Source organism: Nomia melanderi, chromosome 3 (assembly GCF_051020985.1).
Source record: "Nomia melanderi isolate GNS246 chromosome 3, iyNomMela1, whole genome shotgun sequence".
NCBI classification, from domain to species: Eukaryota; Metazoa; Arthropoda; class Insecta; order Hymenoptera; family Halictidae; genus Nomia; species Nomia melanderi.
Window position 1 is genome coordinate 15,610,781 of NC_135001.1, and position 18,011 is coordinate 15,628,791.

General features: G+C 30.5%; 1 protein-coding gene across 1 annotated transcript in view; it reads right to left on the bottom strand.

Annotated features, from left to right (window-relative positions):
- The window catches only part of LOC116429435 (uncharacterized), a 217,128-nt gene that overhangs the window by 86,533 nt on the left and 112,584 nt on the right, over positions 1–18,011 (bottom strand). The window contains exons 3-7 of the mRNA XM_076365293.1: positions 9,115–9,442; positions 6,759–6,910; positions 5,734–5,865; positions 1,891–2,013; positions 86–343 (exon numbers count right to left, since the gene is read on the bottom strand). Coding sequence (XP_076221408.1) covers positions 86–343; positions 1,891–2,013; positions 5,734–5,865; positions 6,759–6,910; positions 9,115–9,442 — 993 coding nt within the window. The remainder of the gene's footprint in view (positions 1–85; positions 344–1,890; positions 2,014–5,733; positions 5,866–6,758; positions 6,911–9,114; positions 9,443–18,011) is intronic.

Below are 18,011 nucleotides of genomic sequence, written 5' to 3' on the forward strand. Positions count from 1 at the left end.
TAATCTCCCCCTTCAATTGGCTAAGTGTTAATGTTGAAATGTGATGTAGCAATATACGTCCGTGTACATACAGCCTAAGACTTACCGTCACAGGTTTTCCAGTCATTTTTTAAATAAAAACCATCAGGGCAGAGGCAGAATGCACTCCCAAGCGTATTCAAACAAACATGAGAACATCCTCCGTTGTTCGTAGCACACTCGTCGATATCTTCGCAGGTGTGATTATCCACCGCCAATTTGTGACCGGGAATATCGGAACAGCTGCACTCGTAGCTTCCTTCGAGATTGATACAAGTGCCTTGGCACGGTCCGTGCCCATTATTCGAAAGGCACTCATTAATGTCTAAACGAAAACAACCAAGAAGTTGCAAATTGTTTCCGTGATTTGGTGCATTTATTCTTAAGTTATTTCTTCGAGCACCACCGATAGTATTAAATTATATTACATTGAATGTTTAAATCGTTGAATTGTACTGTTAAGAACGTGTATTTTCTGATAATTCTCTTTTAGCTCACGCACTATATAAAAAGAAAGGGAACGTTTCAATTCTTAGATGAACTTTCTTCTTACTTGCTATAAAGGCATAATCGAATACAAAAATCGACAAGTCCTTGTACCGCGATAAGCTTGATAGCGAACCGTTCGATAATTTACAGGGAAAATATTATATCTCAAGTTTCAACCCTTAACCCTTTGCACTCCAATTTCCTTTAGCAGTTTTTTTCGCAGTTTTATAGTTAGTTCGCAGAATGCAGTGTAAACAATCCTTTTTATTAATAATTTTGGAAACAGTATAATAATATATTGTATTTTAAAAATATCTTGACCAAAAATGAATGTACTTAATTTAATTTTATAAATTCTTATGACGTTTACTATCACTTTTTGTAACGTACAGTTTTATTGATTGATGATTCTTTTCACTTCAATTACTACCAAGTTGTAATAATAATAATAATTATGAACTAAACACTTTGAAATATTGTTCCTGCTACTTCTTTTTCTAATTATTAATAATGTTAAATATAAACAATTTAATTTTGCTTCGGAAGTTTTAAAATATTTTTGTCAGAATAACGTTCCAACATTCGAATAAAACTCGCGAACGCTGATAATTGAAGTCAGAAGATTTCGTATTCATAAAACAAAAACTAGTTCACTGAGTTTTCTATTTTGAATATAAAAATTGGTTTCCCATTGAAATTTTAGAAGAAAATTATAGAATGCAAATAAAGACAATAATTTGAATCTTTTGTTAGGCAACAGAAGTACAAATATACACTTACATAGATTATTGAATTTGCAATAAGGAGTTCCTTGTGAATTTGTATTGAACTAGTATACAGTTTTCGTCGCACTCGCGTAAGCAAATAATAAAGAGACTTTAAACAAATTCTCAATGTAGCTTTTAATTGCTTTAATTTAATGGTAACATTTTTATTTAACAAATTTAAATTGTACTTTTAAACATTAAGTTTTAGTACTCTGAATTTAGATAATGAAGGACCTAATTAAAATCAAAGATAACCATTCATTTAAAAACGTCATAATGAACGATAATTTAATGGAATAGATGTTACAATGAGCATGTTAGCATGATATTTTTTAAATAAATTTTTATATCATTTTTTCAACTTCTAAAATCATTAGCAACATTTAACATTTAAAAATTTATAGTTTTATGTATAATTTTGTGAAAGTTAGAAAATCAGTAAGTTTTTGTACGTTATTATTTGAATTTAGTACTGTGTCTACATTACTGCGTATCTTTGTAGTTTTCCTCTCTTAGTTGTATTTTTTACATTCCAATAAAATATGTTTGGTAGTCAATGGCAGTGATATATGTACTTTGTTATTAACAGGAGATAAAACAAACTCTTTTTACTCACCGTGACAAGATTTATTATCAGTTCCTAACTGAAAACCAGAATGACATTCACAGCGAAAGTTCCCAGGTTCGTTATGACAAATTTGAGAACAATCAGCTACACCTTCTGCACATTCATCAATATCTACGAAAGAAAAAACGATAATGATATTGTTAAAGTAATCATTAATATTTTAATAGTCCTGTATAGTAAATACCAGTATAAAAAATGAAATAAAATATAAAACACTGTTATTAACACATTGACTGCCACGAAAAACTTTTACATTTCACGTATCAGTTATTCCTTTGTCCGAAAATTTTTATTCGACATCGGTTATATCACAGATTATAATTCTTACCCAGTAATTATGAAGTTCCGGTCACCGGTGCTCACGATGGCAGTGAACGTGTTAATATACATTCTACAATACATGTATATACGTACAAGTCATACATAGATAATATATTCAAATTAATTCCAACAATGGTGGAGGATAAGAAGAAAAAGAAACATTCCATTTAATTCAAAAGTTTTAATGAAAACTTCTATATCAGCGTTTTATGTTTTCCATTGAAATTACTATATTATTATACTTAATACACGTTTGACATTTAAAAATTTTAATTTATTATCAACATCTAACACTGACTTAATATTACCAATATTATTCAGTAGGCCACATAACTATTGATACTATTGGGAAAATTGTAATTTTACATGAAAAACTAACTGTAACTCGAAAACAGAATGAATTATTTGTAAGGGGGGATTTACTTTTGGAATGGTCGTACTTGAAAGTTTTCCTCGCACACATACACTATCATTTACTAAAAATAAAAAGTATCGAAATATGAACAAATATGTTATCTGTTTCTCATTCAGTTTAACGTATACTCGACAAATATTCATATTCGATTATTTCGATTGTTTCAAGATATCATAAATAGAAAAGATTTCATTAATTTTACTTGTAGAATCGCCATCTCTCTTTCATACGTTAGTAGTTACGAGGCACCCTGTGGTATATAGGTATTTATATAGCACTATTATAAACGAAAAATATATTATAAAAACTAACAAATGAAATTTTATTGAATTTTGTGTCAGTACTTCGTCTTACCATCTTCAGACGCTACACGTCATCGTATACAATACGTATGGTATCCGTTACGAAAACACGCGATAATTACGTGGCAACATTTGCATCATCGGTCGTTGGGACTTTTACTCGGTAAGATTTCACGTAACCGCAACTAGGATATAAATTATAGGTTGTAAATTAGTGTCGCGACATGGATTCCAATGCAGAATTGAGAAAGCTTGCTCGCTTGCCGAGGGCGACGGTGGTTGCACTTGAAACACACTGCGATGCCAACATTGTAGTCGTTTTCACAGAGATCCCGATGCTGATTAGCATACAATTGAATAACATCTTATACTCTGTTCCGTCTATGCCTTTACCCGTGCTACGAACATCCAAATCACACGTTGCCAACTGCTAACTTGGCTAATAGAGCCGAAAACACAAGATGATTTCCGAAAGCAACAAACTATCTAACCTTTGCACTTCAAAAGTTTTTCATTAGAAATAATCGACACTTTATGATGAAGCGTGAATGACATTTTTTAAAATTCATTTAACGAGAAATTACACATAAATTAAGGAATAAGGTTATTTTATTTCAATTTTTCACATATTACTGTATTGTACAAAGCTCAATTCTCCGCGGGAAATATGCTCTATAAAAGGTCCTGTCGAAAATTCCATTCCGTAATTTCCCTAAAATGGAGAGAACAAATTATCCAAGTTTTCCACTTAAAAAAAACTTGTACCCATAGAGGCTAGACACTCCAAATACCGTTCACTGTGATCAGTTCAATTACAAGTTTTAAAAGGATAACAATCTCTGTTCAAAAGATTGTCCCTTTTACTATGTGAATTTTGTGAGGTATTCATAATTTATTTTTACACATCATTTACAATTTTATTTTCGAAATTAATGCTTCATTTTTCACTGATATAACCTACTCAACTTTTATTGCAAACTGATATGATTTGGCTAAAGTGTCATTTGTATATTAAATTAGAGACTACAGTAAGTATCCCAACATTTTTTTCAGATCTCTACTGAAATTACAACACTGAAAAATCAAGCCTGACCATAAATGGTCCATATTGCCAACTATATCGATGAAAAACCATATTGCCGGCGTAGGGTTAACATTACATTTCAGTCTTTGTAATTTATCTGTATCAAATCAAATAGCATCCGAGGGGCGGCTCTGAAGTGCAAAGGGTTAAATCAAATCCAAGAAACGTATTCTTTTTCCTTTATAAGAGTAGAAAGAAGTATACGTAGGATTTTTTAGAATGAAAGTTTGGTGGAAGCGGATGCAATAAATCAAAGTGGGTCTAGTTGTGTGCTTGGAAAATCTCGGGTGTGAATGAAGGGTGTTCGAGACAGAATGGACGGTTCTGAGTGCACGAACCGGGTGCATTGCCAAGAGTTTGCGCGGGATTTCGGGTGGCCGAGAGAAAGGGTATTTGTCGAAATTGAAAGAGGACATTCTGTGAGAGCTGGCGAACGAGTGAATACTATAAGATAGTGAGTCAGAATCAACGAGTCTTATTATAATAATTTTTACTCCATGTTTCTTAATAAATTCTTTTCTTGTCCAATCTTGCGAACTAGTTACACTTTACCATTACATCATGTGAGATTTCCCCAAAATCAATCTCTACGTATGCAGGACACATATACAGATACAGATTTAATATTTCACTTTTTATAGCTGTGTAAAATTATTTTATAGCATTCAGTTATTTACGAGACATATAGATCGTAAGGTGACCAGGATCATTTTTCATTTTTATTGGTTTTATAGGACGACTTCCTTTGATAAACGTCATCCACTCAGATGAATAGATAAATACTTTACCATACTATAACAGGTAGGAGATAATGTAGTAGAAAATTATAAGGACTCAATATCATAAATTAGTGAAGAAGAAGTTAACTGAGGGTAAATTTCCTATGGGTAATTAATTTCGGAATTTTATATAAGTTTAGAATGATATCGCATGGATATTAAAAAGAGATTTGATGTCTCAATTTTATATTGAATAAGATGGCATATTTGCATTTTATCTTGTGTGGGTTATATGATGCGTTTGGTATCTTATTCAAGGTACAAGTATAATATTCGTTCTCTTTATGATTTATGTGCTTTGCAATAATTTTTGTAATCATAGGTACCATGATATTGACTACAATAAAATATATGCAAATCCTTCTTGGAAGAACTGGATATAGTGTTTCAAATGTTTAAACTGGTGGCATGATTTATATACAAAAAATAATTTATCAATTTAAACAATTTTATGAGGAATAATTGTACAGAATATCGAAAGACTTATTCATATACCGGCATTGTATTCAATAAATTAATGAAACCATCTAACCATAGTGCGTGAACTATTTTATCCAATAGTCGAATAAGATGACCAATTTGTTCACAAATTAATCTTTTTATTTTCAACCAAAGGTAACAATAAAGTATTCTGTTGTATAAGAAAATAAGTTAGAAAGAAGTTATGCAATACATATTTTCGCTTAAAATTACCATCTTACCGTAACCTTTCTCTACTGTGAACAAACATGTAAAAATACATTTAAAAACTATTTACCTACAAATAAAAAACGAATTATTTTCAGTTTTTCACATTTTCTCAAATTAAAATATATATAAACATGTACACTATGTATGGAAACCGTATGTATGGTTTTTATTAGTATTACTAATCACAGTTATAACGTTATAAACATAAAAGTAATTATTTTTAATAAAAATAGAAGTTACCTATACAGGAATATCCTTTGACGCGAAATCCATCAAAACACGTGCATTTGACACCTGTGTCAGTGTTCTCGCAGATGTGCTGGCACCCTCCTTTCTCTTGACTGCAACGCTTCACATTATTGAGTGTCGATTCTGCAACAAACACGAATGATTCTTTCCATTTGGTGAATTCAGGTAACTTCCTATAAGAAAGAGATTAAAACCGATACATACTCCTACATACTGATTTCAACTCAACCTTCACATTATAACAATCTGCTGAAATCTGTTCCTGACATTTTTATCGCGGTCGATTTTACTTGTCAGAATTTCGATAGTGTTGGAACAATTATAATTCGGTAAATGTAAACGTTATTTATTTATTTCTCATACAAGTGAAATACTTTCCTATTATCGAGCTTCCACTTTTACAGTAAACGTAGACATAGAATAAGTATCAAATTCTTTTCTTTTTCTACGAAATCATTAACAATAAAGTAGATTCATCAACGGCAGTTGCGAAAGAAATCGTAGGATAAGGAGTTAAGAGTATGAACACGGACGAAGATAGTTACGAAAATCATACAAAAATAAAACAAGTGTCCGTTCGATAGACTTTAATGTTAAACTAAAATCAAATCTATACTATGTGCTAGTATCCTTAAAGAGGTTAAGGTATGTTGAAACAATCGTAGTAGAAAATTTCACCTAATTTTAGGAAAAGAAAATTTCTTAACACTAAAACTACCGAGTAATTAGAGTGACTTATTTTCAATTTTTTATAAAAACTTAGAATAATAAGTGTCTTGAGAATCGAAGGATCTTCTAGTATCTGTACAAGTACATAGGTTTAATTTAGAATCTCTCTCAGAAATGTCGTCGTAATTGAAATACTTGCAAAATAAACATTCGGAAGTGGGTCAATTTGACCTGTCTAGTAGTTTTAATGCTAAAAAGGTAACAAATTTTCGTCGAGTTAGATTATCTGTAGTTTGATCGGTAACGTGTTTCTGTAGGCATAACGTTTCTATCCGATAAGTACTTACCCCCTTCCTTTATGCAACGCGGAAGGACGCCCAACCAAGTGGCATCGCTGCAGAAGAGCCGATCCGCCATTGAGTCTTCGAAAATGAAATCCTCCGTACACTCGTATATTGCAACCAGATATCGATTGTATGGGGGGAGTACATTTTTCCTCCTACAAAAACAACATATAAAAATATACAATCGCTCCTCGAGAAACTAATACGTTCGCACTACCTGTCTAATTTTACCCAACTGCGGATGGAATGTTTGTCAATTTAATAAATGGCATGAAACATCTGGACTGTGCAAACAATTACTCAGAGTTGATAATAGCGTGTAGGTTTAATTTACATCTGGTTTCAGTAAAATTGAAATCGTTAAGATATTATCATTAAAGCTCGATACCTTTGCAGATGTTTCACTTTGATAATTCGAAAATAAAAGAACTTTGAAAATAAAATAGAGATACTGATTCTAATGTGACAAAATATTTGCTTATTTCTGAATATTCAAAATGAATGAGAAATATTGAATTTTCAATAATAGCATCTTACACATTTTTTGTGTCAAATAGTGCATGCAAACGATTTATGTAAAAGAATTTACCGAATTTTTCACTACTTTTTTCTTTGATCTGTCGTTTAATATTAAAACGGTGATACTACCTCCGGCTGGTGTTTGCCGGGAATTACTCCAAACCAGATCAATACCAATACTCCTCTTTGAAAAGAGCTAGTTATTTTTTTCGGTTTTTGTTTTAGGTTAAATGAATTCTCTGCCAGCCAAAGCTAGTCGGTAACGCTATCGCCTTGGTAACCGAACTAATGAAAAGTTGAGATTCCCCTTATCGTGTGCCAGTGTTTACGATTTGAAACGGAAGACACGTAGACACATCGCGACTGTTACGTACATATCGTCATGCCTGTGGATAAAGCTAACTCGTGTTGAAGTGAAAAATTTCGAAAAACTTTTATGTCTCGTGAAATAAGACGCAGGTATGACAAGTTGTTTAAAATTGTATTCGCGACAATACATTAAAAAATGATTGAAATTGGTAAAATATTATCTCTGTAATATATTTAACAGATACTTTTATAACTATCTCCGAAAGTAAAACAGAACGATAATTATAATATATAGGAAAAAATTTCTTAAAACAGTATATCCGAAAACATAGCCGAAATTCACAAGAATCTGAGAGGTCGTCCACTTTGTATGTAATTATCTGATTTTCGTTTAAACTTGATTTTGTTTGATACTGTGAAATTATTTGTTTTCGAAATTATTCATTACGAAGATATTGGTTTTAAGATAGTAAAACTGATGAGAAGTAGATAATGGTATACGACCGTCTCTGATCATAGTAAGTAGAAATAGCAAGTAGTGAATAGTTATATTGGTCAGCCGTATCCCAAAATTCATACTTCATTAAGGCTTACGAAACAGGGAAAGTTCTAAACTACACCATAATTGTTTTCGGAATAATGGAGTTATGAAAGTTATAACAATTATAAAAATATACAATACTACTTTATATTATAAAATTTCATACAATATAATGTGTATATTAGATTAAATAGTACAACACGAATTTGATTCATAGGAAACAGAATTTTTTAAATTACTAATCTGATTAGATTTTCTGTGTTTTTGAATCTCTGCCTTACCAATTGATAGTTAATAACAATTCTGCTATACTGAGCAATCCATACGTCAATAATTTTGTACTGACTATATATTACTGTTAAATACATTACACTATGAAAACTAACAATAAGCGGTTTATTTCTATTTGTGTACATATAAAGAGTCACTATTCAATAGTTAATAGAAGTGCGAATATATAAGTATTCAATGTTCATTTCTTTAAAACTTTCTGCATAAGTAAAATCAATGATCAGATATATTTTGTACAAACTATTTGAAGTGATATAAAAATTCTAAGAAATTTTACTGCGTTACACAAAGTCAGTTATAATAATGTTACAGAAACTTCCACAACAGAACAATCACAATTATATTTGGCACAAATGTTCTTTATAACATAAATTTACAAATTTCCACTGAAACACTAAGATAAAGCATAACTAATTTTTCTGTATTATTCATATAAATGTATATAACTTTAACTTTTATTGCAACACATGATTATATAATATTTTGAATGAATTTAAATAAATTATTCCTGAAAATCTAATCTTAAAACTATCTTTTAGTATATATATTTAAATGCTCCTTGTTGTGAGTTTATAACTTGTAACTAAAACAAAATTTAATGTGAATCAAATGTGAATTAAATGGAGAAATATGTTTCAAGTAATAACTTTTTATTGCAGATACTTTGCGCTTTCAGATTGAAAGACATGGAATACAAACCTAGCATATTTGGCAGGATATGCGTGCTCGATCTGAGGGGCTTTCGCAAATCCCTTCTTGCGAGCTTTCATGAAGCAGCTCAAATCCAACCGCGACATTATTGTTTCATTTAAGGCGACGAAAGCTGATGCTGCTGGGGGCGACTCGGACAAAGATTTCTCAGCAATTTGTTTTCGCCGTTTTTCCTTTGCTTTTCTGCGTTTCTTCAATTCGCCGATTCTTTTACGAGCCTTCAGCCGATCCTTCGCCACCTTTTCCGGCGACGGTGATGTCGAGATTGGGTCATCGCCTTGATAAAGGTCCTTCCGAGAGTATTGAAATCTATTGTCTAAAGGTAACAAACGGATAAAAATAAACTAAATTAATATCTGTTTTCAAAAGTTCATTTACTACAGTGATTAACTTCCCAAAATAAAAAGTATGTATAATTGATCAAATTATATAAAACTCTATATAGAATTCTGTAAAATCATATAAAATTGTATAAAATTATATAAAACTGTATAAAACTAAATAAAAGTATATAAAACTAAATAAAAGTATATAAAACCATATAAAAGTATATAAAACTATATAAAACTATATATTTATTTGTTTTATCCCCTTCTTAAATATAATATTCAAGCAAATATTTCAAATAATTAAAAAAATAAAATATTTCATTCCACACGTAGATTTTACGTTACAACACATTAACGATGAAACGTTCACTAGGAGAACTAGGTAATTTAATAAGCTGATATATGAAAACAGAAAAGAAATTACACTGTATATAAAATATTATATTATATATGAAATATTATCAGATTCGATCTAGAAAACACTTTGAATTATTGCAGAATCTATTATCATATACTGTTTAAGGAAGAATGTTAACCAAAAATCAATACAATGTTCCTGTCATCATAATTGTTAATACCGATATATTGATATTACAATAAGTGAATTTAATTAAGAATTAAAAGTTATTTCAAATTATTTCAAATTAATAAATCCGCATGCCACTAAAATGGTGCTCCGCATCTTCATTGAAATCATATTATATCTGCTATACACATTCAAATTACATTATCGCAACAATGTGTTTCAGAGTATGTAACCAATCACATTAATTCAATTTATACAGTGACCCCAGGATGCGATATTCTGCGCGTAGAAGAATCGTGCGTTCGATGACTGTCATTAGCAGGATACTCATGGTTTAGTATCACACATACTAACCGTGTCAGCAATTCTGAAATATTGTTGAACAAGAAAATTTTTAATTGATTTTCAAAGATATATAAATATTATGGCACTAAGCTTCTACTAATAACTTCTATAATTCTAATAAACATGATAATTTTAATTTTAATAACTTTCTTAATTAATAACTAATAACCTTTTCTCAGAGAATTCTTAAAGAAGCATAAAAAAGACCAGACCAGAATATCCCCTTAATGAAAGTAAAAGAACATATAAATTGAAACACAACATTTATTCATTGCACATAAGTAAAACTTATAAAATTTCATTAAATAAATACTGTATAATAGTTACACTGTTTACAATTATCTATGGATTACGCTTGTTAGTTGTATGATGAAACGGCGGGATACCTTAATTCTAATCGAAAGTAGGTAATATGCGTCAAAATATACCCAACTCCGTCATATGATAGAGTATGTTAATGATAAGCTACGCCTGTATATTGATCTTGATGAGATTCGCTATTAGCAACGAGCATGATCGCTTAAATTCAACCTGCATAGGGATTCCTAGATTCTAGATGCACGACGCGTGGGTATGCACATATTACCGTATTAATATTGTTTATCGCAAGGACCAAGATTGCTACTGAATCACGACAATACGTCGACGAAGTCGTGAGCCTCTTCGAACATGCACACCCCGTATACGTTCCCGACGTAGCAAGTAACTTTAACACCGGGATATTCGAGATTTGGCTAAGACGAGAACTTTGTTGCGAGTGAACGTATATGTTCATTCGAGCACTGAAACCTGCAGGTTACTACTGTTTCCTTAAGAAAGATCATGTAAGTAATAATAACACGAGACCATGACATTTGTCTTACAACTGCTTTGTTCAAAATTGAGTAGATCCTAGAAGAAAGAAAGTTTCTAATGAAACGAAGTATGTTGTTAAATGTACTTTTTTTAATAGTTACAACTGGATGATTATTTAATAAATTATACCAGGAGAAATAAATATTTAGAAACAGATAAATTTCATTTCAACCAGTTCAGAGAAACATAAAGATGATATAACAAGAAAATGTTATTGATTATAAAAACAAATAATGACTGTTCTGAAGTTTATACTGTTTACAAAAATTCGTTGTTATTTAATTCAGATTAAATATTGTCTTAACACATCGCGTATCGGAAACGAGAAATGTCGTTTTTATATAAATATGTGGGTCACTGCAGAAGTTTCAGGAATTCGACATTTCTAGCGCTGCCATTCAGTTGCTTAGGATTATTTTTGTAAAGCTTTCCATTTTTAAAGTCAGAACCCGTTAAAAAATACCATGAAAAATGTGTTAATGTCGAAGGGGAATATTTTAGAAAATAACAAAACCATTAGTTCTAACCTATTTATGACTATCGCATGCTTTCCCGAAACTTTTGCAGAAACTCAGGTACTTACCGACGTAACTCTACTAATTACCATATCATTTAAAAAATATGAAATTTGATCGGAACTGATTGTTTCATCTTTTTTTTTTAATATATCAATATAAGTTGACCTCATTAAAACTTGCCGCCTACACAGCTCAGTTTTCTGAAAATTAGCCGGTAATCAATGTCTTAATTGCGCAGCGAAATTTTTCAAAATAAAATAAATATACAAGATGATTCTTTTAAACGGCGACATCTAAATATTAAAAATATTTTCGAATTGTGATGAGACAAAGAATATTTGTTGCCTAACATGAATACTATCGAAGAGCCAATAACTTGTGAAAATGTTTCTTTTAACGTGATTTATTTGTATTTTCAAGGTCATTGATGTCTTCTTTACAAATATGCTTTGTAAAATATACTTCAAAGTACAAATTTTCAAACCGATGGACTGGTTGTAATGGAGTTATTGCATGGCCTCTATGTTCGCTGGACTTCACTCCAATAAATTTTTTTTCTGCCAAAAATTGAAACAAACAATTTGTAACGAACGCCCAACTGCACAAGAGTCTATGAAAAATCCAATAGTTAGAGCTTGTACTGCTATTGCTTCTGAAGCAATCGAAAGGTTATTGGAATCGCTTATCGATCGTTTCACGCAATTCATCATAGTAGAACAGCATTTTGAATATCTACTATAACGGTAATAACTTTAAAAAAGTAGGTACTGCCTTAAGCATTTTGTGATAAAATCTTTTGAAATGTTTGGGATAAAAATGATTTCTTCATATCCCCAAATTTATCAGACACCTCAGCAGAGGCCTACGATCTCGATAGAGATAAGTATATACGTAAAATTAAAATTTTTGGATATCAATGTCATTTCAAGCCATGCCACGTTCTTCGTATGTCTGAATGTATTTTTTATTAAGGTACACGATGCAGTAAAAATATACGTAGTTGTATAAAAAAGTATCAGTGACCTTAAAAACTCCTAATAAAATATCCTTAAAAAGATATTTTTATCAGTTATTAGACTTTCTCATTAAGGTATGAATGTGTATTTCATTTCTGTTCGTTCATTCGAAAAAGGAACAATTTTTTTTACATGCAATTTAATAAAAATTGCATAAATTTTAGATGAGGAAGACATTGCACTTGAATAAAACACATGACGGTTTTAAGTAAATCGAATGTTACATAGTCGTCGCACAGAAGGCGAATTTTTTACTTTGTACCCTCATTTTATTCTGATTCCCTTTCATATTTTCATTTTGTGCGAAGAGTCACATTTTCTGTGATTAAAATAATATAACATAATTCATTGTCTCCACACAATAAAATATTATATATTATTATAAATATTAATATAATATAAAATATAATTCACTATTATAGCAGAAATTCTATTAATTGTTCGTCACCCATGATCGTTTCTGATCGTTAGTAGCTCACAGTTGCCGTTCGGATCAAATCTGATCAAGAGTACCGCACATTTTGATCGCCGGCAAACCGAATCTACTATCAATTTTCGATTTAACTTGACCGTACCGCCAACTGTGAGTGCTTACCCTTAATTACATGTTATTATATTGGCAACGATCATAACCAGCTATGATTTGATTTGATCTGATCGTACTATTGATTGGCAATGTGAATCAGGCTTAATTATGTCTCTCACGATACTTTCCAGTGTCCTAGATTATTATTGAATACCCTCTTAAAGCTATTTTTATCGAAGGTATCAACAAATTTTTAACTGAAAATAATATATTAACAAATGATAATAGATTAATCGTTTTAACTTAAGGACAGTATAACAATCGTTATGGAGCATCTTGAATTTGTAGTTTCTGCTTTGAAAAAAACAAACGTTTCGACTGTATCGAAGCACTCATGAGTGTTTGTTCAGTGTTAACGTATTAAATACACAAACTAAACACATATACCAAATTGGTATATTAAGCACACATCAGATACACATTGCAGATACACATTAATCGACAATTCTGATCATACAACCCCTGTTCGTGTACCCTGCATTACCTAATCTTCAATTTCACCGTGGACTTACAAAATAAACGTTTAAGAGTCTAAAGAGACGCCTGAACGTGCAAAATATTCGAAACGAAAAAGCATGTTTACTTTCCCAACTGTTACACGATGCACAAACAGTTTTTTCATAGAAAAGAATCACGAAAAATTACAACAGTCTAGATTTAGCTTTGTAACTTTTCACGCGAGCGTAATTTCAGATCAATAAAATTATAATCTGAATGAAAAATTCCTTTACCTTGGTTTCAAAAATTAATATGTGTATAAATTACTGATGAAGCATCAATTCTGTATGAAGACACAATGTTTTACAATTGTATTCTCTGTAAAAAATCAAGATTTTACAATTAAGTGTAATGGAAAAATTCTCATTTGCTTGGTCCATCTGTCTTCTAAAATATTTCTAGTAAGGAATTCACGTTTCTTTATATGCATACATTTTTAAGCAAAAATTGTATACCTGGGTCAGCACGAATTATACATAGAAATAGTGGATTCTACTTATAAAAGGTTCTGTATAATGAAATTACATGTAACGGGTTTGTACACGTAATGAAACAGGAAGTGTTTACGCTAATATGTATTCTGAAATGTGTGTTCTTCGGTATTAATCAAAACACAAACATTACCTTAGTGCAACGGTAAATAAACAATCCGGAGGTAATGATTAAAATCACAAATAGATTGTTTAATCAATTGTCGCATGATCGCCGTACGGTTCAGTTTACCATACACATTCGGGTTCTAATAGATAACAAATACGCAGAAATATTCTTGGAAAACATTCCTAGCCTCAGAAATGATATATTATCTGTGATGTGTGTTTAAAAAATTAAAATGTAATAAGGACACAACCAATTTAATTGAACATATTAGTATGGAAAGTCATGATTGTTGCCCTTATAAACAATAATTAATATTATCAGTAATTATATTAGTAAATTTCCAATTATAATAGTTAACATTTTGCACTCGAAGTAGATATTTCACAAAAAAAACAACAAAGAATGATTTTTATTTGTGTGAACACGAATATTTAGAATGATCCCATTTTCTCAGAGCACCTAAATAGAATAAATAGAAATACATATATTTTAACAAAGAAAATTCTTAATTTATTTATTATTAAGTGTATTCACGCTGATGCAATTAAATAACCAATAAATTTCACGTTCAAGATTGTTCCCAAGGTTTCTAAATCACAGTCTATGCATTTGGCAATTTGACAAGAATTTAATTTCATGTGTTGGGTGGAAACCGCATTGAATTAACTTGTAATCGATACGTCGCTTGCGCAATGAACATCATGAGAAGCTGCTAAAGTAATTCGTAATTACGTGATTTTGGAAGTTCCTCCTTTTCAATGATAATCCAGCTATTATGTACCGGGGTCGTGAAAACCACGTTGACATCGACAACTATTAATCATAGCGGATCATGTCGCCCAAGATGACGCGCGAGTTTGTACATCGAAGACACTTTTCTTGATGGAATTATTGGAACATACAGAGTGTCTACTGAATGAATGGATGTTGCCGTACAACTAAACGGTATATTTTTTATTACTTTAAATTCGCAAATTATTCAATTTATTTGACAGTAAGTATTTTTTATTCTTGATAAAATTAATAAATATATTCACATATCGAGAAAAGTTGGAGTGCAGTTCTATAGTACCCATGCATGAATCGCCTGTAATAACAATATTAAAATATACTATGTACAATATAATATAATATGGTATATAAATGTACAGTGTTTTTATAAAGAAACTTATATTTATCTTGAACAAGTTATTAAATGGATGTAATAGAGGTTTATAATTCAATAATGCGTAATCATACATACAATGTCATAACAAACCAAGAAGTTATGACAATAATTACACAAGCGTCCGAGTTGATAAACTCTTAATAAGTAATATAATTTATATAAAGAGTTGGGGTTTGAACTACTCAATAACATTGAACAGATCTATTTACTTACAAATAAAAATATGTTTTCATATGATTATAATAATTATTACAAATGACAGTTTTATAACTATGACTGCTTTCATAATAATGGATTTCATTAGACTTTGTCTAATCTCTTTAATTAATAATAATAAATTTTATTGAAGTTAAGATTTACGTTATGTACTATACTAACAATAAGAAAATCTAAAGTAATTAAGAAATTATTATTAATTAAAATTTTATATGTATACGTTTTACTGTTTAACAATTTTTCTTATCATAAGGGTACATGTTCACGTCACGCATGTAATTATACTACATTCTTTGATTTATAAATCAGTTCACCATTGTACTAATGCAAAAGATAATGAATAACACTATTTCTTATATATCTTTCCAACTTGTTTTTTTTAGGAAAGAGAATCGTTAAATCCACTTTGTTTAAACTTATCCGGACAATTACAATTTCCTTCTGTGCGCAGAAATTGTCGTATTTTTAAAAAAGATATATTAAAACGCGTTATAATTTATTTAATTTCTTTATTATCTCAATAAATTCTTACGAGACATATTTTAATTATAATATTTACATACATATTATAATATACCGTTAGATATCTATCCGAATGAAACTTATATGTTAAAAAAATGTGGAGAAATGTATTAAAAATATCGTACAACAGATAACTTACATATTTCTTTTTCTTAACATTTTATAAATTTCTTTAATATTTTGTTCAATACAATATTCGTATTATTACTTATTTATCAAGTAAAATTTCATCTCCTTTTACACGTAACCTAAAATTTGCTGTTTTTATATTTCATAAGAGATTGTGAAATTCTCGTTTATTTATAAACGTGATATGTTTGAACCATACTTGAACTCAGAAGAGTTTCATTCAAATATAAGACAATAAGATGACAAAGTTTACTGGCTAATTAACTTCCTTATGTGTATAATCGCATGATCGTGATCGAGATCGAATCTCGACCACGCATAATGCAATCGTGCTTCCTGTTTTGGGTGCGGCACACAAGGGCTAGTGCATCTGGTTTGTATATACAGTACCATATTACAACACCCCTCTGCGGTTAGTGGATATTTTACACAACAACATTTTTTATTGTGGTTTAATTGATGAACACAATGAATTATGAGCTGTAACAAGCATTAAACATGTGAAATTCGAATAAAAAGAGATTTTAATTGCAGTTCATAGGGAAAGATTACTGCTAAATGAAACTGCGTAACCAAAGTGGAAATATCTATGAATATTTTAAGCAGATTTACGTATTTTAAAATAACACGAGTTCATTTCTCGCGGTTAACGGAGAACGAAAAAGAAGAAAACTTTCGTCAATTCTGTTTATTCGATCACCAATACATTTTTCTGTATTTTAAAATTTCATATTCTCATATTTCAAAGAACACAAAAGGGTAATACAATTTCAACGTAGTACATAAACTAACTGAAAAAATTATTTATTGTAATAATAATAATATATTACAGTATAATATAATATAAAATAGTTTGCAGTTTCTTCTCCGGCTATCGTTACATACTTTAATTACAAAACCAATAATTATTTGTTTTTTCAATTATTGATTAGTTCATTATTTTCAGGATAAATTTAATCGATATGTAATCTTATAAAATAATCCATATACATTTGTTTAATCATATATATATAATTACCCAAATATATAAGTAAGGAAAACTAGATAATTGAACAAAATTATTACATACCTGAGTTGGAATAAAAAATAGAAGTCATACAGAACAAAAATTGTAAACAAAATTCGATAAAAAATGTCAACGATTTATGAAATATTCAAAGCTACAGTGGTCGAGATATTATTCATTCCAAACAATATTTTCATGTTTCATCCAGTTTTTAAAAAAATATTCACGATATTTACAAATAAAGGTATCGCTGGCGACAGCAACGCAGTAGAATTTGTCTTCATTTTTGGCAATAAGCAGGTACGAAAGGCAAACGAAATGGAAAGTGATTTTCGCGTGGAATGCCGGCTATACCTAAGTCGGCCGCGAGAAATAAGCTTCTCGGGCTGAAAGGGAGATAAAGAAAAAGAACGGGAATGGCATTTCGCAGCTGAGGGAATGCGAATAAAAATTCCGTAATCGCGTCCCCAGCTGCATTTCTTCTGCTCGCTTCTCCCGGAAATTAATATCCCCGTTCTGAATACTAACCGATTTCGTTTTCCGTTCATCGTTCAGGCTAAAAAACTTCGTC